General features: G+C 34.7%; 1 protein-coding gene across 16 annotated transcripts in view; it reads right to left on the bottom strand.

The window, feature by feature from the left end:
* The window catches only part of KCNT2 (potassium sodium-activated channel subfamily T member 2), a 149,381-nt gene that overhangs the window by 96,448 nt on the left and 26,463 nt on the right, over nt 1-26,470 (bottom strand). For 13 of the 16 annotated variants that reach the window (XR_014587657.1, XR_014587658.1, XR_014587659.1 and 10 more), the window contains exons 2-8: nt 13,302-13,401; nt 9,536-9,592; nt 8,611-8,659; nt 6,343-6,402; nt 1,785-1,859; nt 1,227-1,310; nt 540-634 (exon numbers count right to left, since the gene is read on the bottom strand). Coding sequence is in view for 12 of the 16 variants with exons in the window: in XM_083847277.1 (XP_083703403.1) it covers nt 540-634; nt 1,227-1,310; nt 1,785-1,859; nt 6,343-6,402; nt 8,611-8,659; nt 9,536-9,592; nt 13,302-13,401 (520 nt within the window). In the remaining 4 variants the exon portion in view is untranslated. Of the gene's footprint in view, nt 1-539; nt 635-1,226; nt 1,311-1,784; nt 1,860-6,342; nt 6,403-8,610; nt 8,660-9,535; nt 9,593-13,301; nt 13,402-19,965; nt 20,046-26,470 lie in introns of all 16 variants that reach the window. The other 3 variants (XM_083847287.1, XM_083847282.1, XM_083847283.1) reach the window with 1 other exon arrangement.

Raw genomic sequence — 26,470 nt, 5'->3', positions numbered from 1 at the left:
AAGAATAGAGAGGGACAGAACTGAAAAAGGCCATGTGTTATTTATTTTACACTGTTATTACCAAAAGAGTTAGGAGGCACCTAACAGCAGCTATCAAGAACAAGCTAGAGAAATAAAGAGAAAATCAAATCACTGTCCCCAGAATGACAGACAAATCTTTATCTGTGTGCTAACCCAAAGGCACTCTGTCTGGCAAAATACTTTGTACTTCCGTTGGTACTCTTCAAGCAACTTTACCACTGCGAATGCACTCTTAGTATGTATGTGTACTTCCCTCCACCCCTTTCTCCTGTGCTTTTGCATCATATGTGTTTCCTTCCTTAGAGTGAGAATAAGTCTTGCTCCCATGCATGCACATTGTTTCCAAACCCAGTGTATCAAGTCTCCAGTAGTACTAGGTTCTAATTAACACTTTCATTGCAAGCATATTATTCTTTTCATTTCAATGTATGATTTCCAAAATGCCTGTTTTATCATCATGTACTGAAGTGAGACAAGTCAATAACTATAATAAACACAAAGGGATTTTGGCCACTTACCAAGTGAAGATAAGACACAGTAAGGTGGATATTAAAATGAGGACTTGGTTAAACATTGCAGACTGTGTACGTTGGATGGCTCTGTGAAGATCATTCTACATTAATGGAAAATAGCTGTTATTTTTGGCTTTGAATTAATAAATATGAACTGATTCTATATAGTGGAATTATATAGTGCCCTGATAAAATACACTCATTCAAATGCACTTAGAATTTGCTGATCGCACAGAAGAGTGCAAAAGAGACAGCTGTAATTTAGTGAATATTTAACTAGTTCTTCGTTCATCCTGAAACAATTTTGATACTTTTGATACTATTTCAAGCTGCCTCAAGGTTTGTCTGCTCATATCTAGCTTACAAATTACAGGCTGCAAGGACCAATTAAGGCATAGCACTTGAGTTCCCTGTATATGAATAGAGTAGCAAAAGAACCAGACATTCTAACTTTGCCTCACTGGCACAGTAGCAATTTATGCTAATTTGAGATTCCACTTGACATCATTTTTTTTTCTAATTTTGATGGAGAATGCAGCTTTAGCAATGTTTGACCATTTGTATAATATAACTACAGATCTGGTTAGCTTCCTAACAAAGTTGGACAGTGGACTGCAATGCCAAAATCCCACTAAAGACAACATACTAAGAAAATAGAAAGTATGAATGAGTTATTTTCTTTGTCATACTTACAATCATATTCTCCAAAGCGTGCTTTGCCAGCCAACAATTTAAAAATACAGGAATAAACAGGTTTCTTAGGACTGGCCAGAAAATCTGAAGGAAAAATTAACAAATTCATTAAGAGTTTCCTATTCAAGAAACTAGCAGCAATGAAACACTCAGTAAAAAAAAATATCTTATTAATGTGTTTCTAGTATAAGACTTTAAAGAACACTTTCTTTTTGATGAACTGTATATTAAACAATATGGTAAAATACAGAAAATCAGTTTCCAGTGCAGACACAAGAGATTCTTAGATTTTTATGTTTAGATGGTTTATTTTGTTGATTGCACTGTAATCTGAGTTTGGGGTCTTTGGGTTTTTTTGCCCCCTTTTGGGGAGAAAGTGTTATGTATTGTTTTAATTTAAGCAGAAAACTGCCTTCTTCTTCTTGTTGACTAATGTTGAATCCCATAGGAACAGATCTAACATCCACACAAGACTGACTTTTACTTCAATAAAAATTAAGAGTACTTGTGCAGCTATAAAAGTGTAATGTGCAAATGTATTAATTCAAATAGGTTTACCGTGATGATGAAAGGGACAGCATTTATTATTTCAAGTAGGAAGGGTATTCTCAGAATTTGTTCCCAGATATTTCCCTTCAAAGAAAAAGAAAGAAATATATATATGTATATATATATAAACACAGTAAGTTTACGTGTAAGTCTGATAAGGAACATATGCAATATTCCAACGCCATATATGGAGTCTCTCCTAGTAGCTGAATTTCAGGAGGATGGTTTGTCTCACGGATGTAAACACACACATAAAATGTGAATAGAATATAGGACACTATGGCCTAACTATTTTTCTTACTGTTTATCATAATTTACCTCACGTGTATACTTTTTAAATCTGTATTTTTACTACAGCAGTTCCCTGCTTCCATATGACCATATTTCCTTGCTATGACCTAGTTAGTAAGACAGCTCAAATGAAGAATTCTAATTCCATTAACTAGTCAACTCATTCTCTCTGCTAATGAAGAGCTTCATGAAATTAAGTTTTCAATTTTTTCAAAGAATAATGTTTCTGTTTCCTTCTATTGCATTTTTAGGTACCTTGGAATCCTACACAGAGATCCTGTTACTGCTTTTTTTCTTCTTCCAAGGTTGGCTTACTTTTATTTTTACATGACACTAACACAGATAAGGAGATACGCCTCCTGTCCTACAGAATTTATCTTTTTAATAATTCTAGTTTTTCACTGAATCTTCATACAAGTAATGGCCTAGCCTGCTGGCAAATTCTACCTGCAATTATTTATACTTAGAAGACTCTAAATCTCTAAAATTCTGCATTGCAATGCTTTAGCTGTTTTGTGTTGTTTGGTTTTTTTTAGCTTCTGATTGCACCAAAGTTTTTCTCACTTTAGTACTTACTATTTACGACTGCCTAAAAACTAGAGACAAAGCTCCAGTGCAGTATAAGAATTATATAGACACATATGCAAAAGATGTGTCCTACTCTGAAAATTTTTGTTTTGATTATCCTTAATCAAAAGGACAAGTGACTGCCCTATAATCGAAATTAACATTTATGTAGAATGATAAGCCACATCACTGTACATCCTTCTGATAGAATCTCAGGGCAGAATATAAAGTAAAAGAGGAGTATAAATGTTTTGTTTTCCAAAAGAAAAATACCAGCTCATTTTCTCTTAATCTTATTTCATTAGCTTCTGCATGTTAGTCAGTCACGGAGGTCTGCATGTTTCTCTTTATTAATTCCAATCCTACTATTAAGATAGTAAGATACTAATTAAATAAGTATTAAAACGAGGAATGCAGTTAAGTTAGGAAAATATACCTGTACTCTATAGTGAGTCCTTCCATCCTTTGCATTTATTCTCTTTTACCTTTACTTTGTATCCTCTAATTCCCAACTGGTTTGGAGAGAGACGTAAGGGAGACAGTCTAGTGTTTAATATTTGAATTATAACTACAAGATCAAAATTCTATATTTTTGCCACAAACACTTCATTTCAGGGCACACTTTTTGGACCTTGATTGTGCTTACATGAAATCAGAGGTCTTCCCACATAATTCAAAGAAAGTAGTACAGATCTCCTAATCTTTACCACTAGCTGCAGAATGGGAATACCATCTTTTCCACATATGGGCAGTGATTGTAAATGATTAGATGTTTGGATGAAAATCCATATATTTAAGAAATAAGGTATTTAAAATTAAGTGACTTACAGGTTTTCTAACTCTGTATATTAACAGTCCATCATAGGCAATGCAATAACAATGCAGCATATGCAGTTATAATATTGCAATAATTTTCCAATACAGCATCATATTTTCAGTTGCAATTATATATTAATCTTTCCTGTTAAAATAACCATCTGATATAGCAAATTAAAATTAAGCTGCATTGTATATAACATTCTTTTTCTACTTCTATTTTTCCCTTTTGCATCTAGAAACCATTGTACCTGTGGTGCAGAGATTATTTTCTTCCATGTAATTGTAACTGCTGGCAGTTAAGACATATGTGAATAATCTTTAATATTTTGTGTGATAAGCAGCCCTACACGGAGAACTGAAGTTATGAGACTCTAAACTGATTTTTAATTGTAGGAATAATAAAATGAAATTTGATTTTCAAATTTCGTACCTACTAACAACTGACCCATTCTGTGTTTTTGCTAATTTCCTCATTTTTAATGTTAAGAGCTATCTTTTCTGCCTTCTCAAAAAGAAGCATCACATAATTTACTTCTGCAGGCAAAATGCCTGTGACAATGTGCTCTAGGGACGTAGCGATGCTTGCCGTTTTAAGGTTCTAGCTCCCACATACAAGTACATCATGTCTTCTGCAAAATTGCCTCTTGTAGTGAGAGTGCACAGTACTTATACAAGCAGCTAAGACTACTTGTGCACAAGTGATATAGGAGGATTGTCCAACTATTGCTATAAGTTTTGGCAATGAACATTTCTAATGTAGACATTTTTCAGAATTCTGGCCAAGGGCAAACCTTCATGTAATGTCTTAAGCTGTGAGAATATAGATTGTAATCCATTCTTTCTTGGATCTAAGTGTTCAGCGGTACAATACAGTGCTATGTTCTTTGCCTTTCTCACCATATAAAAGGAATAAAACATGCAAATTCACTGTATCTTTGTAGCGTGACATACTATTATGACCTCAATATTCTGCAGGTTGAATCACATCTTATGTCACCATCCAAGCATCAGAACGGTAAATTACTTGGAGTATTCTCTTAAATGACTGCTTTATTTATTTCACAGATTATCTGTGAAATCCTAGCAATGTGTGTTTTTTTCTTCCTCCTTGTCCTCTGACCTGTGTCTAAATTCTAATAGCTTTGGAAATGGTAGCATGAAATAAGTAGTCTGTCACAGATTTACAAACACCAAGACTCCTGCAGTCTTCCTGTCTGTGTGGAAAGGCCTTATAGCATCTGAAATAACAGCCTTTCTGGCTTACTGAGACTGCTGTAAAACTGGGGTAAATGTCTCTATCATGATGTTTCCAGATTTTAAGCACCAGGACAGGAATAAAGGGAAGGAGGTGTTTGCATTGGTAGATTGCCTAACCGCATTTCAGTACTATTATTCTTCCTTATATTAGTCTTATTCCCTTATGGAGAGTAGAAATATCGCCACCCTAATATTGCCTCAACTTCTGTGACAGGTATGTGCGGCAACTCAGGACAGTACAGCTTTATACCCATTGTACAATAATAAGTAACTTCTCATTGGAGCTGAGTTCCAAATATTTCTCTCATCTTCCGTACTCATTGAAATTGGTGCATACCACAAGCACAGGGGATAGGGATCAAATGCTGACTACTAAATTCAGGAACTGTATAAATTGCAATTGCTCATCATGTTTTGGCACTAGATGTGTTAATTTAATTTGGATTGTTTCTGCCTACAATTGATTTGCATTTGTAAACCGCAACACCTAAATAGCATATACTGCTTACAAGGGTTAAGAAGAACATTTTTTAGCTAGTAGACAGTTTTAAGGCTCTCAGCATTATCGGGCACTAAGGAAAACATTTATGCCTTGATAAGTACACTAAAATACCATTCTGTAACTTCAGTGGCTCTTATAGCTATTGAATGGCAGTAATGCAGAAATAAAAAAACAGTGTTCCAAGATATTTTCAGCTTTGTAAACCAAGTCTTTTTGCATTAAATTTTATACATTATTTTAATCTTTTTTTTTCCCTGGATAGTCAAAATGCTAAAACTCACTAGGATATCAGTTAACAAAATTAATTAATTACACGATGAAAATCCTATAAATATATTAGGAGAATATAACTTTCTAAGGAGAATGAAATACGAAAGTATATTTTATTCCCATTCTTTTATCAGAGGATTTCAAGGCCTAATGCCATCAGAGAGATAGATGACATAAATATGTAGGTACCTAGTTAATTGTAAAAAATAAAATAAAATAAAAAATACTGCCTTGGCCTAAGCCTTTGTTGTGTAGTTTTAGAAGCCTGAAATATAAGTTACAGATATTGAGTAGGTACAGATTTGATATCAATGAGAATCACGTGTCCACTGTATTAAGAACTCCAAACAGATATAAAACTGTGCACTTGAAAATTGGTATCCAAAATCCAAAATTTTCAAATGACAACGTGTCAGTGAACAAAGTTAAAAAATGGAAATTCAATTACTGACTTCCACTTTCTAGCTATTTACCATTTGCCTATCAACTTGGGAAACAAGAACAGGGCTGCCTGTCCTCTGTATCGTCTTCTATATGTGTATTTTTCTCAAACTTTTACTAGTATATCAATGTGGACTCAAATGCAGGCACGTGAATATCATATTGAAATATTTAACTCAGTTACTTTTTGTTTTAATAGGATTTTTATTGGAACTTTTACTGCAGTTTTGTGGTCTACTGTTAGTATGTATATTAATAACATCAAAAGGAATGTTTCAGAAAACTGACACTTTCTTAGCATCTCTCTCTTATTAGGGGCTGTGTCCCAGTGTTGGTAACACTGTACTGATTTGAAAAAAGCAGCACACACTCTTGCTTTGGATTCAGTGGGGATGCAAGTCAGGCAACTAAAGTACTTACCTTGTAGCTTAGGTAACTCAGCAGCAGTGTTTCAAAGAGACTTATTAAAGCCACTGAAACCTTAAGAGAAGAGAGAAAATATTTATATTAATACTGGCTTCTACAGAATATGACATAAAATATCACACTGAAAAGGATAAGATAATATAAAAGTGTTTCCATGCATCCTCTGAATTCATCTCAGCTAACAGAATTTAGCATGAAGCTTAAATACTCCTTTTTCTGACTAAAGCATAGGCTGTGACTTGAGTCCCGTTGCTCTTTTCCAACGTAACACAGAATCACAGAATGGCTTGGGTTGGAATGGACCTTAAATATGATCTAGTTCCAAACTCCCACCATAGGCAGGGACACCTCCCACTAGACCCAAGCCCCATCCAGTCTGGCCTTGAACACTTCCAGGGATGGGGCATCCACAGCTTGTCTGGGCAATCTGTTCCAGTGCCTCATCTCCCTCTGAGTGAAGAATTTCCTCCTGAGTGAAGAATCTCCCCTCTTTTAGTTTAAAACCATTCCCTCTTGTCTTGTCATTGTCTACCCAAGCAAAAAGTTGCTCTCCATCATTTTTATAAGCCCCCCTTAAGCACTGAAAAGCTGCAATGAGGTCTCCTGGGAGCCTTTTCTTCTTCAGGCTGAACATCCCCAGCTCTCTCAGTCGCCTTTCCATGGCTTATAGGGAGCCCAGCACACAGTCAGCCAGTGTTTCTCCAAATAAGTAACACATCTTTATATACAATCATGTTGTTTCTCAAATAAAAATAAATCTTTTTTTTTTAAACTCTCATATATATCCTACTGTGAATGCATGTGTATATACACATGCATACATAGACACATTTATATAAATTCTGATATTAATTAAATAAAATTATTAGAATAAGATTATAATCATAAGCAATTAAATTCCTCAGTATTTTTTAATTCAATTGAATAGAGCAATCTGAGTGTCTAGGTCAAACTTTGTTTATTCAAACTGCATATTTTAAGCAAGGAATTGAAAGGTACTTTCATCAAGGGATTCTTTAGTAAAATAGTATATTGCACAGGGGTACAAATCACTACAGTGGCATTGCACTAAGCATAGTGCAAGAATATAATGGTATAAATATTCTAGAAGCTTACAGAATTCTTAGTAGAAAAATGCACTTCATAAGGAGAACTCCCACAAATGGTTTTAAAGTATTAGAGAAAGTGCAAATAATGTAATGTATTATTTTATATACTCCATAAATCATGATTTTTAATAAATATTAGCTCAGTTTTAAGAGACATTAAGCACTTGAAAGTCCTATTATTTTTAGTTAGGTGGTTACATTTCCAAGAGAAGCAACAAGGTAGTTTTGCCTATTTTAGAGAAAAACAAATGCAACAAAAAAGTCAGTACACCAGAAGACAAAATTACTAAACTGTAATATAATACAGATGAAGTATGGAAATCTTTTTCACTTTACATTACATCTTATAGGCAGGTTTGGTTGTTGTTTTTTTGTTTGTTGTTTTTTTCCTGAAGTGAATTAAAAACGTGAATTCTGAAATGTTTCTTCAAGGTAACAAATGTAGATTATTATGGACCAGGCTATGGAGCAATCATGAAAACATTCTTCCCCTTTCTCAATTACCAGTAAAATAATCATATAAATGTTTTTTCACCCCTTAGAAAGAAAGGACAATTGTGACAGCTTCTGCATTGAATGGTAAGAACACTTGACTACAGTGCTGTCCATGAGCAAAAAAAAAGTTTCGAACGCGAGCAGGCTCCAGGACACTGAGAATTGAACCAAGTACTTCAAAAGATCTCCAAGACCCACAAAGGACTGATGTAATGCATTTTTTGTAACATACACCTCTAAACATATGGCTTCTATATTATGAAGTAACCTTAGCTTTTTAGTATATTTAACATGAAAGCCCTGGAAACACGTCATAGAATGCTAGTCATAAGCGATTATGAAATTTAAACTCATCATTATAACGAATATTTACTACTAGACTCAACAGAGTTAGATAATTCTAAGAGAAAAGGCTATCCCAATTCTACAATATTTTGCTATAAGCTTTAATACTTTATAAATATATTGTAAAGGCATATAAATTTAAATCAGCTCAGATCAGCTCATCTTTACATTATGCATTTGTTGTATTTGTAATCAAGTAGATTTCTTTAACATTAAGTTTTCCACGTATCCTTTAACATCACTAAAATGCTGTAAATCAATATTGCCTATAGTTATTAAATGAAATTAGTTAAATTGGCCATTTACATATTACCTGTAATCCCCATAAAGGCAAACTTCGATTCACCCAAATAATAGGAGACCTGTTCATTACAGCACAAAAATACAAAAATAAACAAAAGTTGGTTAACGTTTTGAAAAATTGTATGTCAATGGAAATTACAGCAACCTTATACTTAAAATCTCAATAATTAAATCAGTAGCTATCTGAGTATTGTCCTTCTTTGTCTTTCTAATCCAGAGCCAGTCACAAAGTTCACATAGGAATAATCCAACACCCAGTAACATCAAAGTATTTTACTGTCTTCAGTGGCTGCTAGTTCATCTCCTATGATTCTAGAAATAATATATCAATCAATTTGAGGTTTTGATTCTAGAGATGCAGAGGAATAATGACCTGTTCCAGGAAAAAGAAATTTGGCAATTTTTACATTTGAATTTTTTGTTATCATCTCTATAATGGTATAAATGGTAACTATGTCATAGGAACTGTCATATCTTGGAAAAATCTTATGTTGTTTTAGTATTTACTAAACCCAATAATACTTGATAGAGCTCTACTGAAATCTGGCACCCTTAATGGCACAGTAAGTTACCGTTAGTCATTTACTCTTAGTCGTCATTTTTTTTCTAAATAATAAGGGTGTTTTTTGTTGTTTTTTTTTAAGGGTGTTTTTGTGTTTTGTTTTGTTTTTCAGCAAGATATAAGCATTGCAGGAAGTCAGATCTTGCAACAGCATCCAATCCAACAGTTCAGTCACACAATCAGAGAAATAATTAGATTTTAAAACTCAATTTTGAATATGCAGGAACTTGAAAATGCTTGAGAGTTATGGAAATGTCACCATTATTTGTTAAAATATCACCATTCAAGACAGAATTGTATTTGTCTTCCTGCTCCCCTCCCCTTCCCACTATTATGTGGACTTCTGGTTTTCTTTTTCAAACTAGGCACTCACCAATCAATTGTTCCAGGTGTGTAGTTTTGATTGGAACAACCCCGGTTTAATTCCTTACTGATAGTTGTCATCACATCCATGGAAAGTTCATTTTCATTAGCACATATACATGAGAACACAATCATAAAAATATATGAGGGAAAAGCATATTAGTTACATTGTTAACAGTGTTCTGTAATATACATGCAATAGTTTATAACACTAGACAATGGATATAGACATTTAAAAATAACATTTTTTTAAAAAGTAGTTCTGTATGTCTTCTGTATCCATAGATAAAGACTATAAAGCATTTTAGGTTACATCTTTTAAAGACATTTTCAGACATGATCCAATTCAAAAACAATATAACAAAGTATGCTTTCAAAACCTGAGCTAAGTATACAATAGATATTAAAGATCTAGACATACTAGAAACCCTATCACACAGGTCACACAGGTTGGCATAGAAAGAGCACATACACTCGCCATACTCTCAACAACAAAGATTGCATCCAGCTACTCTTCATAACCTCTTGTGAGGAGTTGAGGTGGGCTGGGGTTTCATGAAGCAGTAATTTGAGTAAGAAATTACCGAAGGCTGGTGACCTTGATGTAAAAAAATAAAATAAAATAAAAAATAAAAGCTGCTATGTACATATGATGTTCTCTTTCCTTGAATTGCTGGTACAAATCCTTCCTTCTAACAGTCATGTAAGGATGTGGGAAAATATTTTTGTGAAAATGATGGTAAATATCCTTGTTTGTCCCTGGCAAGCAAGGTCAGCAAAAAAGAAAGGAATCTGTGGACCACAGGTAAGTAATAGTGGTATTTTTACCGACTATGAGCGAGACAGATGCTAAATGGTGTCCATTAATAAGGACACTTTATGTTGTAAGCATTTCTCTGTACATCTGCTGTGCCTGAAGGAGTAAATTAAAGACACTAACTTGTGCTAGGATTTCTGAGACAGGCAATAAATCTGTAGGGAGAGTTTGTGATGAAAAACATTCCTCCCAGAATTGTCACTTTAAAGTCAACCTCTTTGACACAGTGTCACAGACTGTGACACAGTGTCTAGAAAGGAATTATGGTTTTTTTTCACAGCAATTGTAAAAATGCATTATGGCAGTAGTTCAGGTAGGTATCAAGCCCTTGGGATCTACATAGGTAAAACCATTGACAAAATGGGGTACTATTTGGGCACAGGGTTTGTTTGTCTGGTATAACTACTAAGGCTGGTTCTTGGTGAGCATGTAGAAGTGACTTACCTGATACTTTTCAGCCAGACAAGTGTTATATACACAGAACAAACTAACTAGTCTATTAAATGTACCACAACACAATACAATGGAGTAATATATCAAATACACTCTCTGGCTGGTGACTTATTAAACATTTAGACTCGAGGAACAAATACATTAGGAAATGCCTGGAGAATTAAGCAACCTGCAAGCTGCAGAAAGATCTCTGCATATGAACACAAAAGTATCAAAGTATACCTGCCAGTGGCAGAAGTGATGATGTTCTAATCCATTCTACATAGCCAGCCATAACATTGCTGTGTAAAACACTCATTTGGGCTCACTACAGTTCCCAGAATAAGACAATATAAGCAGCTTCTTCATGCCAGAAACTATTAGTCACAAAAACATCTGAACTATAGGTTTCTTTTTCACCAGAAAATTGCATTACTTTAAATTGGATCCATGATGTCCAATTTTACTTTCTGTTATCCAATTGTGCTTCAAACTTCAACACCAAGTGCATTATTTATTCAAAACCAGAAGAATAATGTAATTGTTTCAATTTCTACAAAATCCCTTCTGTAGCCACAATTATTTTTAAATATATATATATAAATATATATATATCTTTCAGTGCTTGGATTTGACATTTTTTTGCAAAAGCTGTATTTGTAGCAAACTGCACATGAATTAATACCGCTCTTCTGTACTGTTATGAGGCATTATAAAGTATTGCTCCCTGTGCAGACTTCTCAACTTAATGCCCAAATATCTCCCTCGTTTCACATTACGTCTTTTAAAATCCTGAATTTTTACTGCTTTTCACTGTAGAATAGCAAATAATGTCAAGTTTAAAATCCTACATAGTGATTTTATTTTATGAAAATTTGTTTGCATATTTCTGTCAAAGTATTAAATGCAGTAACTTGAACAATCTTTTGAGAGTTGTCTCTGAAGATCATGATCAACTTACATCAGTGGCTACCAGATGCATACAACATCACACTGACAACACATACTCTGAAATAACATGCTAAGAGAGGACAATTGACTACATTGTTCAATGACTGACATATTAGTCACAAGAAAAACCAGCAAGACCTGATCAGGATTACATAGGACTGTGGAGACTGTGTGTCCCTGCCCCAGGAAGTCACTGTGATCTTTGCAATTTTTTGCTAATGTGGTCCCTATTTGATTGCTATGGCCTATTGAGAATATTAAAACTACATTTTGGCAAACTCATTCTTACTGAAAGTTTAGGGAGTTTACGTACAGGCACATGAGACAGGCAGCAGTGTCCACCAGGCACAAGCAGGTAAGTTAATAAAATAGTGGTGCTTATTAGCATTCACAATTTAAAAGATTCAGTATATCCAGGATACAAATACAACTGAAATACAGGATTGCAAGATCATTTCTTCTATAATTGTTGATTGATTGTATAAAACATGAAAAAAAGCATATCGAATGACCCATATAGAATATCATACTGCCAATTGTAGGTATGCAAAAAATCATCCATTAGAATGACAGAACATGAGCATATAATCTACCTTAGGTCTCCCTCTCTTCTAAGTGTTTAGAGAAAGTAGAGGGCTATAAAATTATCATCAATATCATTTGCATGAAAGCTCAGTTTCATGCATTTTTTTGCTTGTCTGCAAAATCTGGGGTTTTAAGTAAGACAGCTAACTTTCTAATATTTGTATCATAGATAAGTCAGAACCATATATGATAAACTATCTTATTTACAAATAACATTGAAAGGACTTTCCATTCAGGTGTCTGAGAACAACTGCAGAGCAACATACATATTTTTTGGCAGGAGCCTTAATAAACTACTGAAAAACTACTACTGATTAGTTGTTTCTCTGCCAGCTGATGCACCAGAAGGAAACTGCTATATAAGGACATGTCCAAGAAGAATGGTGGTTCTTAACAGCTCTAAACCATTCCAGCTATTGTGGATACTAGTTCCTCCTAACTCCTGTCCTACGTTTTATAACAACAAAACAAATAATACATGTCTTGTAGATGTATTCTGTGGAAAACCTTTCTTTATTCCCTCCAAAGTACTGTTCCTCATTCATCTGCCCATTTTTTTCCTGGCTTGGTTCTCCCCGCTTTTCACCTATGAGCCACTGTTCTGTACAGATCCTAAAAGTACTGTTACAGTACTGTTGCATAAACTAGTATTCAGGTGTCTGTAATTTCATTTTTTTATATAAATCAAAACACAAATATCATACACAAAAATGTTATGTAGTAATAAAACCGAAAGATACGTTTGCACAACTATGTGTTTTGCACCGTATCTGCACAAATAGCCAGTATTATTTTATCAGTAAAATTAAAATATATTATTGTATTATTTCCATTCAAAATGTAAGACTAGTTTTATAATTCATTCACAATATCTGGAAGACATAAAACTAAATCCCTGTTGGCAGGATACCAAACATTTATTCATACAACTAATTTATTTCATGTAAGTTAAGCAGTCATTTGAGAGGACAAATAACAAAACAAATATTACCATCCGTGTCCTTGTGTTGGATCATCTAGAAGCACACGAATTATGTATAAGAAACAGCTTAGCAGCTTGAGAGAAAAATTGAATAATCGTATTCTCAGGCCTATTAAAAGAAAAAGAAAATACAGAAATTCAGACTATATTTTCACTCACTTTTAAGGTAGAACTAAAAGGAAGTAGAATAGCCATGCTGCAAAGGTCTAGCCACCCACTAACCTGTCCCTGATATTGGCCTTTGGCATATCATACAGAAGAACGTAGCAATATGCCTGTATACATAAAGTACCCCTTTCTAGCTTGCAGAAATCTCTGGGTTAAGTTTTGGTCTGTTCAATGTGAAGATCTATTCAGTCATTTGTTTCAAAGCTATCCTATGATATTCATCTTTCCTGAGGCCATTCTTTGGATCTTTTGTAGCTTTACGAATTTATTCTCAAAAGGGGAACCAGAAGGGCATATAATATTTGACATGCAAGATACAGTAACATGAAGAAGAGATACTTTCAACCATAGGCAGAGGGTACCCAATGGCAAATATTTAAATATCTGAAAGTCTTCATGCAGTAGCCTCTCATACAGAATATATAACTACTCTCCTAACATAAAATATTATGTTTTAGTTATTTAACATTGAAGTTGCATAATTACGCATCAAAGAATCAGGACACATGAAAGTTGTGTTGAATGCACAACTTGGAATGCATCAACAGCTTGTTCTATGGACCATGTGAATAGTGAAATGTCCTAGCTGATAGGTCTCAAATACTAAATGCTATCACAAAATATTACAGTATATCTCACAAACATAGGTCTACTACACAGAAACAGGATTCCTTCCAAGGGATCCACTTGGATTGTTGGTTCTATCACATGGGCATTTTAATTCAGTGCTAATTGTTGCCATTGTCTATTACAATGAAACTTAACTGTATTTTAATCAGGTTTTGCAATCATTAGAGTATTAGAGTTTAAATCCTCGGTCTTGTTATTAAGTTTATTAGTCTTAAATATAAATACTTACCAGTGTAAATATTTGCATCTAACTCTTGCTTTTAAGTTTTCATTCACTAATTAAGTTAAAACTGTTGGTTGACTAAGGTTAAATGGGGGCAGGCAACCTTAAGAGCTATTTTTTTTCAGTCATGTCAACCAAGAGTCCAATTCCATGCAGTTGAACCCTTCTGTCCAAAGCAGAACATCACTGATTGACTGGGTCTCACACAGATCTGATTTCATTTGTACCTAGTCACAGTAAAGATAGGATCTTTTATTGTTGTGTTGCAAACATGTTAGCAGGCCTGCTGGACTTGATGTAACTATTTCTATGGTTTGAGAACTATAGGTTTAGTGTGCATATCCAAATCTGTATGCATACATGCCCTTTTAAAGAAATAATTACCTTATGGTTTTGTTACAAACTTTTTCACTTCACTCTGCCCTCTGTTCAAAACGTACACCTTACAGACAGGACTGGAAAATTACCCTTTTTACCTCCTAGTTCCATTTCCATTAAAACAAGAAAAACAGCAAATCACAGGAAAATAAAGACTAGATTCTTAACTATTCTACCATGCAATTGCTAAAAGAAACCTTAAAATTTATTACATAACACTGTTTATTAATTTAACTGTGAAGCTGCAATTATCGCACAAGAACTGGATGGACTTTTACAGCATCTCATCATCTGTAAACTAGGGGTTAAAATTCTGTGCCTATGTCTTGACCATGAGAAGTCCCACAGCTGTTATTGGTAATGAGGTTTGTGAACATTAACCTAAGTGATTCCTGCTGTCTTATCAAGCCTAATTAGCCACAGACTATTTATTCCCCAAAGCTGAGTGAAGAGAATGAAATAGTAAATGTATTAAGGGGCTGTAGAAGATAGGTAAGTGTGTTGTTATTGCTGTTATTTTGCTAGGAAGTACCCAGTACTTTTTTTTTTTGGCTATGCTAGAATCTTTCTCATATGTTTTTTGACCTGTTGGTGAAGAAAATGTAAATTGTTTGTCTGCATTAACAATTTTGTGCAGTCTGCTAAAGTTACTGGTTACTGTAACAATGAGGTAATTATAATAACAGATTTTGCAAAAACAAAATAACAAAAACACTGGATTTCTTTGCCCTGCCCATATCGTGTTACCTAGCTTTGTTAGATAAGTTCAAAGGTCTTTCACTTGTTTCTTCTTTTCTTAGCTCTGTAAATATTAAACTTGGTCTTAAATGCTTCTTTTCTATGTTGATGATGTGCCAACTTCTACTAATTGTTTGAAATCATATGTTGGTTTCAATGCCAAAAGAAAATGGTGCTTTTCTGATTGAAAACTAAATCAATGCATGGGACCTATGCTCCTGGCTGCTGCCTTAAACTCTCATGTTTTGTTCCTAAGAGAGCTAAAACTACTTACATATTCAATATTAAAATTTCCCAGATCTATTCCAGTCTATATTTAAGTGCTTCAGGCTCTGGATGTCTCAACAGGAATGGCTGTTTCCCACAGAATAAGGCAAGGTTTTTGCACCACATATGGTTTCCATGTAAGGGCTCTTGTCAGAGTAGACAAAGTATGTATTATCATGGACTGGGTTATACTGACAAGGTGATAAGATAGTCTTGTACAATAGGCCTATCAGCCTGGGTCAGGCATTACAATATTAATGCGGAAGAACAGACCAAGTATATCCTCTGTTTCAAAAAAACACTAGGTCTGTATGTGTCAGCCTCTAGAAATAGGATGTGTTGTCAGAGGGTGTGTATTCAGTCACTACTGCTAAATCTGTAATAACAAGCGTGCATACTAAATAAGTATTCTCTGGTCAAAATACTCTGTAACCTCTTAATGTAGGGGTGACACCTGTGAATTGGAAGAAATGTGTTTATTCCACTGTTATGGAGTTCTAAGATTTCAAATCAGGGAAGGGGTGGGCTGTCATGGTATTAGCTAAAGGGCTGGACTTTAACTTTTCATTTCTTACTATCTTACAAGGAAAGTATTTTGTATTGCTGTTTGTTGGTTGACTATTTTGGTCCTCTATTTTACGTGCTGTCAGTGGAGCAACATGGTCTGCTTGACTTAATTTCTTTTTTCCCCATTTCCAGCCAGACTGTTCAAGTAGCAGGGTCATTTGCACAGAATCTCTATTTTGACGTTGGTGTCTGAAACTTGTATTCAGCTACATCAATCATATACTGTTATGAATTGTTTAATGAGATTATAATTTCACCGTGTGCCTGTAACCATAGCGACAGATGCTTTGTCTTCTTCAAAAGAAGAAATTGATAATAATGGCTCAAAGTCTGTTTGTTTTGGGAAATAGTTATGACTACATCAAATGTTAATGTTTCCTCCTCAGTTTGAAGAAGTATCTGTTATCTTTCTCGCCAGCAGTTCTAAGTATAGACTGATACATCATACTTAATCAGTACTGACTGTAACTTTGATTTTTGTTTATTATATTTTCTTGACGCTTCCCTTACAAGCATTTTCAGAGATTAATCCTCCAATTTAGAGACCTGATCTAAATCAAAGCACAAGTGACAGGGACAGCAGCTGAAGATTTTACCATCACCTTCTATTATTCCCTCCTTGCAGGTCTTTTACGTACGTTTTAGTTTTTAGCAAAATCATCTCACTAGCAGTTGGCTTTAGGAGTTGGATCAAAGTATACTGTTAATAATTCATATCCTGATGATGGTTATCTGTCTTATTCCTTCTCCACTGAATTGAAATTTCACTTATCTTTTCCCTTTGAGACTTATTTTAAGCTGTGTGTGATCTCAGCAAGTGCAAGCAAGTCTTACAAGTGTGTTTTATTTGTGACTGACCAACACCTTTTTAAAATGCATTATGTGTATTGTTTGAACTTTGATTATAAACTTCTTTGCAGAAAGAGTGGGTGGTAGCTAGGCTGACATTAGATTTTAGTTATTATTTTACTGGTGTATAAAAATGCCTTCAAAATTGGAATAATGATTGAAACAGTTGATATTTCATGCTACTGGTCTTTTTATGACCAAATAAATTAGTATTCTATTGAAAATTAATATAAATTCTAGAGTAATATCGCCAGACCAAATGATATTACTTCTTGTTTTCTGACCTAAACCTACCTGAAGTCTTGAGGATTAGTGAAAAGTGTTTAACTAAATCAAACTCCAAATGTTCACTATACTATCTAAAAATTTGAGGAAAATGTGTCAGCAGAATCAGCAACAATGGGAATTAGATGTCTAGTAAGTGAAAGAAGGCTTTCAGTGTTTTCACTGAATACTAAGATCTAAAGGGTGATGTTTTTATATTTGAAAATATAAATGATTTTATTTCATACAAACTTCCATATTATTCCTCTTCCATAGTCCATACTTCTCCAATCATAACCTAGGAGAGATGTCCCAGTGTAATAACTTAGGATGACTCTTTTAAAGTGCTTAGCCAGAAGGGTAAGCACTTGCCAAAGTAATTAGCAAATTAACTAACCAATTAAGTAATCAATTAACTTCAGGTTTCATTTTGTGCTGCTGTCAACTTATATTTTTAAATGTACAGTCTTCAGTTCTGCCATTAAAAAATGCTTATTTTGATCCTGTTAAGATCTAAGTGTGGGGGGGGAATTATTGACCTTATCTCAAGCAAGTAGGTATTGAGAACCTTCCTATCTTATCAGTGAGAAGAGTTTTACAATAAGTCAGCTCTTAATTTTATAGATGTTCTTACTAAGTAAACAGGAGTGCACCAAATCTGTTTTATGGACTAATTCAGGGAACAAAAAGAAAGCTATTTACTGCTTACTGCATCTCTGGCCAGGAGTAATATTTTCTTTTCCTAGTTCAGAATGTTTTTCCTTTTATCTCTTACTCCATTACATGCTATATCAACTACCTCAAAAGTTGAAGACTATAAACATATAAACTACTTGAGACTAAAAGTCACAGGGCAAAAAGTAGAGTAGAAACAAAACCATTGGAGAAGTCATAGTGCAATTAATTACACTTAAAATGTAAATTTAATATAACTTAATAATCCCTAACTGAGCAAAAGTTCATTTTTTGGAGGAAAAAAAGCTTTTTTTTAAACAGAGTATGAAATCGTTCTTTATGTATCTCCTTTGTTTTGTTATGTGCATGCTGAGATTTTGTACAGAGACTTTCCATATCGGCCAAAATATAACAGAGCTCTAACCTATGCTAATGCAGAATTACTTAAGTTAAAATTCTTCACTAGAAAACAAACCTACCAACCAAATCTAGGTAAATATATAACAATGTGGTTAAAACCAAACAAATAAGCTACCCTATGACCTATCTGAAGTACAGAAATGAAGATACTTAAAGGCTACCCACAGCACTTGCTAGGAGAGGTAGCCCTCTGCTTTCTATGTTATATGAGTACCTGAGTTAAGGTGACTTTTCCCCTATGCTGTCTTTGTAAGTTGAAAAAAAAAAAAGTAAATATTCAAATAAAGACTTTTCCCATCCCTAAGTTAATGAACCTCCAACAGGTTTGTTAGACTTGATTCTCCAGATAGAAATCTGCAAATAATTTCAAAGATGAAATTCAAAATGTCAGTTTTACAGTACAATACTTCTTTGAGGGGGGCTTAGTATAATATTTTGCTTATCTCAATTTGAAAGTTAAAGAAGCCAGTAAAAAGATCATGTCTTGTGATTTTAAACTATCATTTATTTAATACTAGGTCTTATAAATAGATCTTGTGGTCTGTCTTTTTTTATAAAAAAAAATCTGCATATAGTTTCTCCAATGTTTCTTAAAAACTGTGACACTGAGAAAGTCAAGTTCATTCCTTCTTCCTTTCTGTCCTTTTGCAAACACAATGCCGTGGAGCCATCTTGAAGACCATGAAGATCACAAAGCATTCTTGTTATTTTAAAAAACTTGTATAAGTTGTGTAAAAATACCTACAAAACTGCTTTAATTTTAGTTCTTTACAGGTGTAGGGTAAAGGGAGGTGGTCAATCATTTTACACAGATAAGAATCAAGTTCAGCTACTGCTCTTCTCAGTTGTGAACTTACTGGTTTAATGAAGATTTGATAACATATACAATGTTTTATCCCTGTTGAATCAGCTGCACGGATGGATGAATGTCTTAGTTTTTCTTCTATGATAGCTTATGAATTTAAGTGCATATGTCACTGAAGATATATAGTTAAATCAGACTAAAAAGCTACTGCTTTCAGGAAAACTGAGAATTTGGTATATCTTTCCCACAGTTTGACTTCCAAATCATTTTTTTGTACAAAAAAGATTTGATATTTATTTAGGAATACTTAATACTATTATACACTTCTGCAGAAGCACCTATCTTTTTGCTTTCTTCTCCAACACTTTGAAAGTTCTATTTCTTAAACATAAGGTCAGGACATGTTAATAAGCACTGCAACAAAAAAGCACTACAAATTAGTCAGTTTGATCATGATACACCAATAAAATCACATCCCTATAAATATTTGATCCTACAAAATAAGTTTTTCTTTAAGTTTTAGATAATACTTTTGTGTGTATTATGGAAATCAATTAAAATGTACTCCTTTGGGGGGAAAAATTAGCTCAGAAGAAAACTAATGATAATTTTGCTGTTGCTTTTAATGGAATTGGACTCTACCCGAAGTATCGCAATTATATTTTATAGAAATTAATCCAACTGCTTACTTGATCTTTGGTTTTTGATGAAGAAGAGCTTTAGTCTCTCTTTAAATGTATTTTCATTCATATAGAATTCAACTTGCACCCTGAAATATAAAAGGAAGGATTAGAATTGAATATGAAAGGCAATAAATTTTTTTTCAAAATAACTTTCCTTAATAATCTTTCTGTATGACTGGAGGAACAAAAGGTGTTCATCCAAAAGCTTACTGAGATTTGAATGGTTAATATTAAGACTAAAATTGAAACAAAAGTATCTAGTTTATCCTCTTCACATGCAGAATCATTTTCAAAGTATTTGAATGCTCTACACTGAAAAATCAGACACTTCTGTTTTTTGAATTTTCACTGGAAGCTTATTTCATTGATGTTCAGGTTAAACCATCTGAATTTAACTCTTTCTCTAAAGTTGGCATTTTAATGATTTCTTCTTTTCCTATCTGCTTCACATCTTCACTAAGCATTCATGCCTCTGTTAAATGTTTGCTAGTTTCAAATGTTCAGATGCTCCTGTACCATGCAAACCACCTTCTGAATTTCATTGGTTTTTGTCACAACAAAATTGAGACCTGAAAGCAAGACCATAATGCAGTCATCTGATGCTGTACAGCAAGCAGTTCCTCCTGATTTTGCTAAAGCAATGGTAACGTTTTTCCTCTATTTCCCCCCAACTTGCCAGGATCCTGTTCATGTCTCTGTCCCTCAGTTCAGTCTGAGCATAACCTATGCAATAGCTCTCAAATGGGAAGGGAGAACAGTGTTGTAGATGTGAGCAAGGGGAAAAAAGTGTACATTAACTGTACAGAGAAACTTAGGCCATTCCAGAGTTGTGCAGGTGCACTGCTTCCTCTAAGATGAGTGCAGCGTTAACTCCATTTTCACTGAAGTCCCTGCTACATTGAATTAGCTGGACCTCCCTCACAAATCCTACTTCTCCAGTGGAGAATGCCAATTCACTTCACTCCAAAACAATTTCTGTGCCTCTTTGAGAAGCCAGTCAGTTTGAGAACTGCTGTACTCTGTCTGAAGTGACATCGCAGAAGCAAATGGGAATTCCACTGCTTCCTATTCAAAGGATGCCAAAAAAAAAAGTTTCAATATACATAAATGCTTAGAAATAAGCTATGTTCTGTAACTTAGAAAATTTAAAATTTATTTATGTGAAATAACGTTTGATAGAGTTAAGAGCGTATCATAGGATTTACCAGCTTTCCTGCTCTAACTGGCTCTACCCCTTCTGAGGTAAGATCTGTAAGCAGTTGGAAATAAAGAGAAGAAATGCACCTGTCTTCCCCTTCTTAAACTAAGAGTAGCCACAACTATGTATTTAGAATAGCTTAGGCATATAGGAATGTCCTAGAGTCCCACCAGTCTAGAGGAAAAGTCCATCAGATAACAAACAGCTTGTTACTGGGTTTTTGTTTATTGGGGTTAGACACAAATGGAATGTTATGTTGCTCAAGACTGCAGGAGGCACTGGCATTAACAGAAGTGCAGGTTAGGCTGTCTGTAATCTTAAGGAAAGTTAAAGAAGCATGTCCAGGTGTTAATTAGTAGGTGAACAAGTTGGGGGGGGGGGGGGCTGAGCTCTGCTTCAGTTTTTTCTGCACATTTCCCAAAGTACTCACTGTCAGTGTGTTACTGTGACAGTTTTGGTGGGAAACATTTCTTTCCCATAACTTGGCAACTGCAACATAAGTGTATATACTTAATCTTCAAGGATGTGTTTCAGTAGGTAAACAAAGTGGCACAAGCTATTGAAGTGAGAGATGTTATTTAAAAGCAGCACAGTATTGGTTATCTTTTTACACTAATCTTTGATTTTTAGCTAAGAAAATTAGTTGTCACTTACCATGAAAGAACAACATCTTAACAGAAAGCCATGATTTAATGATATCGAGGGAAGAGGATGTGGGAGCTAATCACCCTCCTATAGCTATGGTTAGGAGCTGCTCTGCTAGCCCTCCAGCAGCTGTCTGCTTCCACCTCACTTTCCCTAGCAACCAGAGCTTGCAGCAGGCTGGGATTCCACCCTGCAGCAGTTTCCATGGCAAAATGCATCACAAATGCTGCTAATGCCATTCCTATGGTTCAACTCCTCCTTCCCCTGGTTGTTTGTTTTGTGGCTTTTGTTGTTTTTTTAACTTCAGTAAAAACTGTGCTGACCTATATTTGCAGGAAATACCTTATCACAAACATAATCACTATGTAATTTCATAATACTCTGGCTACTGGACAGAGAATATTTCACTTAGTAAACAGCAACCTTTAAGAAACAAAGTAAAACCAAGAATAATTGGCTGAAGTAGCCACTGGCAGGGATAAGGATGGAAATTGCTGGATACTGTTCTTTTTCAATATTCTGCTTTTTAGTTTTGGGGAGAATGCTCGTTGTACTTCAATCATTGTTGTGTTCTTCAAATGAATAATTGTTTACCCCAAATATTTGCTCTCTTCTCTCTTATTCCTGCTCTGAAGTATAACATAGAAAATGAGTGTTTCAGGAACAGAATGTAAATAAGTTCTTATCTTTGCCTGCAATGTTACGATCACCTATTATTATTAGGGAAGAGCTTGCACAAGCTTTTTCTGCACTCATTATGCATTAGTTAGGATGTTTCATTGCAATATGTTCATATAAAACATGGTTATTCTGTTGCAGCAGAAACACTAGTTAGAATTTGGTTCCAAGCAAATGGAACTGGTGATTCTGCTGTTGATGAAATGGAACCCATGACGTGCAGGCTGTGATCTTGGTATGTAGATCTGGCCTATGGAGTAGGTTTGGCTTTGTTCTATGTTCCTAGGGTTTTTCATCTCCATATACACAGTTGTAGTTCCATGTACCCTGATCAAAAAGTAAATCAGGCTGGTGGATTAATACACTCATGCTTGATGATGGTTACAGGGACAGAAATGTTTAATGAACACAAGAATCTTGAGTACATAGTCAGTCAATCATTTCTAACTTAATCTATGTGCGAGGCAGTGAATATACCATGTGAATCTGCTTTGGGGAGTTAAAGAGCGGATATTTTGCTTTACTTTGCTTCAGCTTTACTGAAAATGCACAAATACATGGCTAACATATCTCTGGCACAAACAACTGAAGTAATGACTCTATTGAAGACATTTTATTGGTTTGTGTGTGCGCTGTTCATGCTTTAAAAGCTTCTTCCTAGAATTAAAGACTATTAGTAGTGGTCTTCCCCATTTTAAACTCTGAAGAGATATATTTGAAACATTCCACTGACAGTACCAAAGTACAAGTATGCATTGCACTCTACTAATTCAGTCAAAATGTAACTTGACTAATACACTTTAATGTAATACAAAGTATAGCAGAAAAATACTAATTCACATCAAGGACACTAATACAAAATCCTTTTCTTGTGACTATATCACTGGAACCAGTTACTTAACTAATTTTTCCTGCATTTTTCCATTACTATTTATAATGTCATTCTAACTCCATAGACACACTTCACTGTAATTACAGTATTACCCTGCACCCTCAAATTTACAAATTGTTTTTCTTTTGTGTTAAACAGTAGCAGATGTGACAGAAATAATCCTTTCAGAAATTGAAGTATGAGTAGGATTTCTCACTCAGTGCATACTGAGAGCTGCAAAATGTGTATGCTTAATATTACTTGACATGGGAACCAAGAAAAGGCATCAACTGTACAAGTGGAACCGATCTGAAGATAACTGTATCCATTTATTTGAATCTGTCTTTATGGCAAGAGACACTTCACGCTCTTCACTACAAGAAGAGCCTTGTAATATAGGCCCAATGTTCTTTTTAATTGGGATTTGCCAATCTAATATATGTGAAATCCTGTTAGATTTCAAACTTGGAAGTTTAAGTGTGTTGTAGCTAGGTGCTTCAAAACGAAGTATTTGAAATGCTGAAGTGAATTGTCAGGGCTGATTTTACAATGAAAAAGGAATGGACACTTTTTTTTCTCACAGTTTTTAAGAAAAGACTAGTGTGTTTTAATGACTGCCTTGGGTAGAAGTTCTTTTTTGAAACTTGAAGTTCAGGAATACATGGAACCCTGATTTGTTTAGAGCATCACAGAGAAATGGTTATATTAACACTGGATTTTCTGGGTCTGCTTTTTCCATCAAAATTAGTATGACCAATCAAGACCATTTGTCACATGATACTTCCTCTTCCCATGCTGAAGGAAAGAACAATAAGACTAGTAATTTTCCATTACTGTTTCTTAGCTCAGGGAGGTCTATTTGTTTCTGGTAAGAAATGAGTCTCCAGTTGCACAGCTCAAAATGAACACTAAATAGAAAAGTTCTGAGTTTTTGCAACTCCTCTCCATACAGAATGACAGCAAGTCATTTGGGGAGGTGCTTGTCTGATCCCGCTTATTGGAGAGACAGAAAAGATATGTTTTGTAGCTTCCTGATCTGTTGGTCCATTCTTGTGGTGTGAGTATGATATGACAGAGTTGTGGAGATCACAGCCTCAGTGTTTTTTGGGGGTACCTTATGACAGTTTTTAAAAGCTAAGTCTTTATTTAAGCCATTTGCCAAGCAATATGCTGATGAAATCTAGTACTTGCAATATGCCCCTGTATCTTCTTAAAGAATACTTCTAACAAGTGTAGAATAATTAAAACTGACAGGTGTAAGGTCTTTTTCTGATAGGAGACTTTATCTACTTGTTATGAATAAACTGATGAATATTTTCAAGATCTCTGCAGAACTGCATTTGTGTGATCCTGTCTTGTACAATATTGCCTGTCTCTTCATTTCACTGTCAAGATGTGCAGAATATGGAATTTCAAACTGTAGTGAAGCATTTTGACACTTGGGGTTTTTACTTTTCTAAAGTCATTGGGCTCTGGACAGCCACCACTACTTATTCTATGTGACATCCCAGGAACAGCCAGGGGGTCTCAGGTAAACTAGCTCCTATGGCTCTTATGTATGCTGTTTTGTTTTTTTTAAATGCTGTGTACTGAAACTCCATGATTGCAAACCACACAGACTTTAAACTAAGATCTAATATTTACATTTGCCTTATCTTAATGCATCCTCTCATTATGGAATGAAACATTTTCTGAATAATGAATTAAAGTACTCTTCCTATTATGCCTGTAGAACACAAGGAAGATATTACCCAGGTGTTCTAGTTTGACTTAAATATTCCAGATTTACTAATATTAGTGCTGTAAATGTCTTCTATTTAAAGGTATTCATTATCAAACCCATGAGCAGTCTCAACTGCTTGTTTGCCAAGTGTGGTAAAGGAATTCACAGGGAGCTTTGTGCTGTTTCACACGTCCCTGAGTTAGAGATAATGAGGAAAACAGCGGTAGAACCAAAAACTTGAGTAAGGTCAAGATAAAGTAAATTGGCTACAGTGTTAAAGATGAGCTTTGGGCAGTGGCCAATTGCTGGCTGGCTCAAGGCGCGTGTCTGAGGGTCTCTAACCAATTGTAAGACAGATTCGGGCATGTGGGGCTACGGGGAAAGTATATGTAGTAGTGAAAAAGGGCAATAAAGGTCTCCTGTTCAAGAGCCATCAGGAATCTGTGTCGTTCATCCCTTCAGCCAAGTTTAAATTACCTCCAAACATGATTCTAAAACATATCTACGTGATTAACATTTTGATCTGTATTTTTTTATTCTTATCAGATACAGATTCCAACATTCCTGCCAACAGTTGTCCTGCTAATTGCATTAATCAATTTTCTATTACTATTTGCCAAAATACAAAAATGACTGCAGCTTTAGAATGATATTATGCAATGTCACTTAATTTTACACATATAGTATGACTCTCTGTATACTCTCAAAACTAGAGGATATTCTCAGGGAAGCACCATCTGAGGCTTATCAGGGAGACCCCACTGAGGCTGCGAGTTCTTTCCATATCTCCCTTAAGTTTCTGATGTTGCAGCAACTCTGAGTAACAGGATATGTTTCATGAGTTTGATTCCAGACCATATTCAGTTTTTATGTAGTTGTGCCAGTTAACTATACCTGAATTGCATAAATATTGGTTGTGTTTTTAATCATTTTGGCAACTCCTTTTCAGAAAGACTTGAAACAAATTGTTGAATACCAGGCACGCTGATAAGACTTTTCAGTTGCTGTCAACCCAGATTTAACTATATATTGTAGTGTTAGGAGAAAAAGACACAGTAACACATCACAAAACACCATATCTTTATTTTTGCTCCTCACATATTATTCTATGTTCACCAGACTGATTTATCTGTTGCCTTCCTGAAATTATTTTTCTGTACCAACTTTTCTCTATACCATTCAAAAAACAATTTATTTTTTATTTCAAGAGAAAGCTTGCTTTGCTATGAAAGGCAACAGGACAGCTGGTGAGTCATGAGTAATGAAACCTCCTTAGAAGGAGGCCAATTCATGTGCCTAACATGTTCTACTCCTCTGTATCACAGCTACATGTCCCTATAACCTGTTCACATTCTAAAGCAAAAGTTACTTGGCAGATCCTTCTCCTATAACTACA

Source organism: Anser anser, assembly GCF_964211835.1.
Source record: "Anser anser genome assembly, chromosome: 8".
NCBI lineage: Eukaryota > Metazoa > Chordata > Aves > Anseriformes > Anatidae > Anser > Anser anser.
The sequence above is the reverse complement of the archived record's forward strand: the minus strand, read 5'-3'. Positions and strand labels throughout refer to the sequence as shown.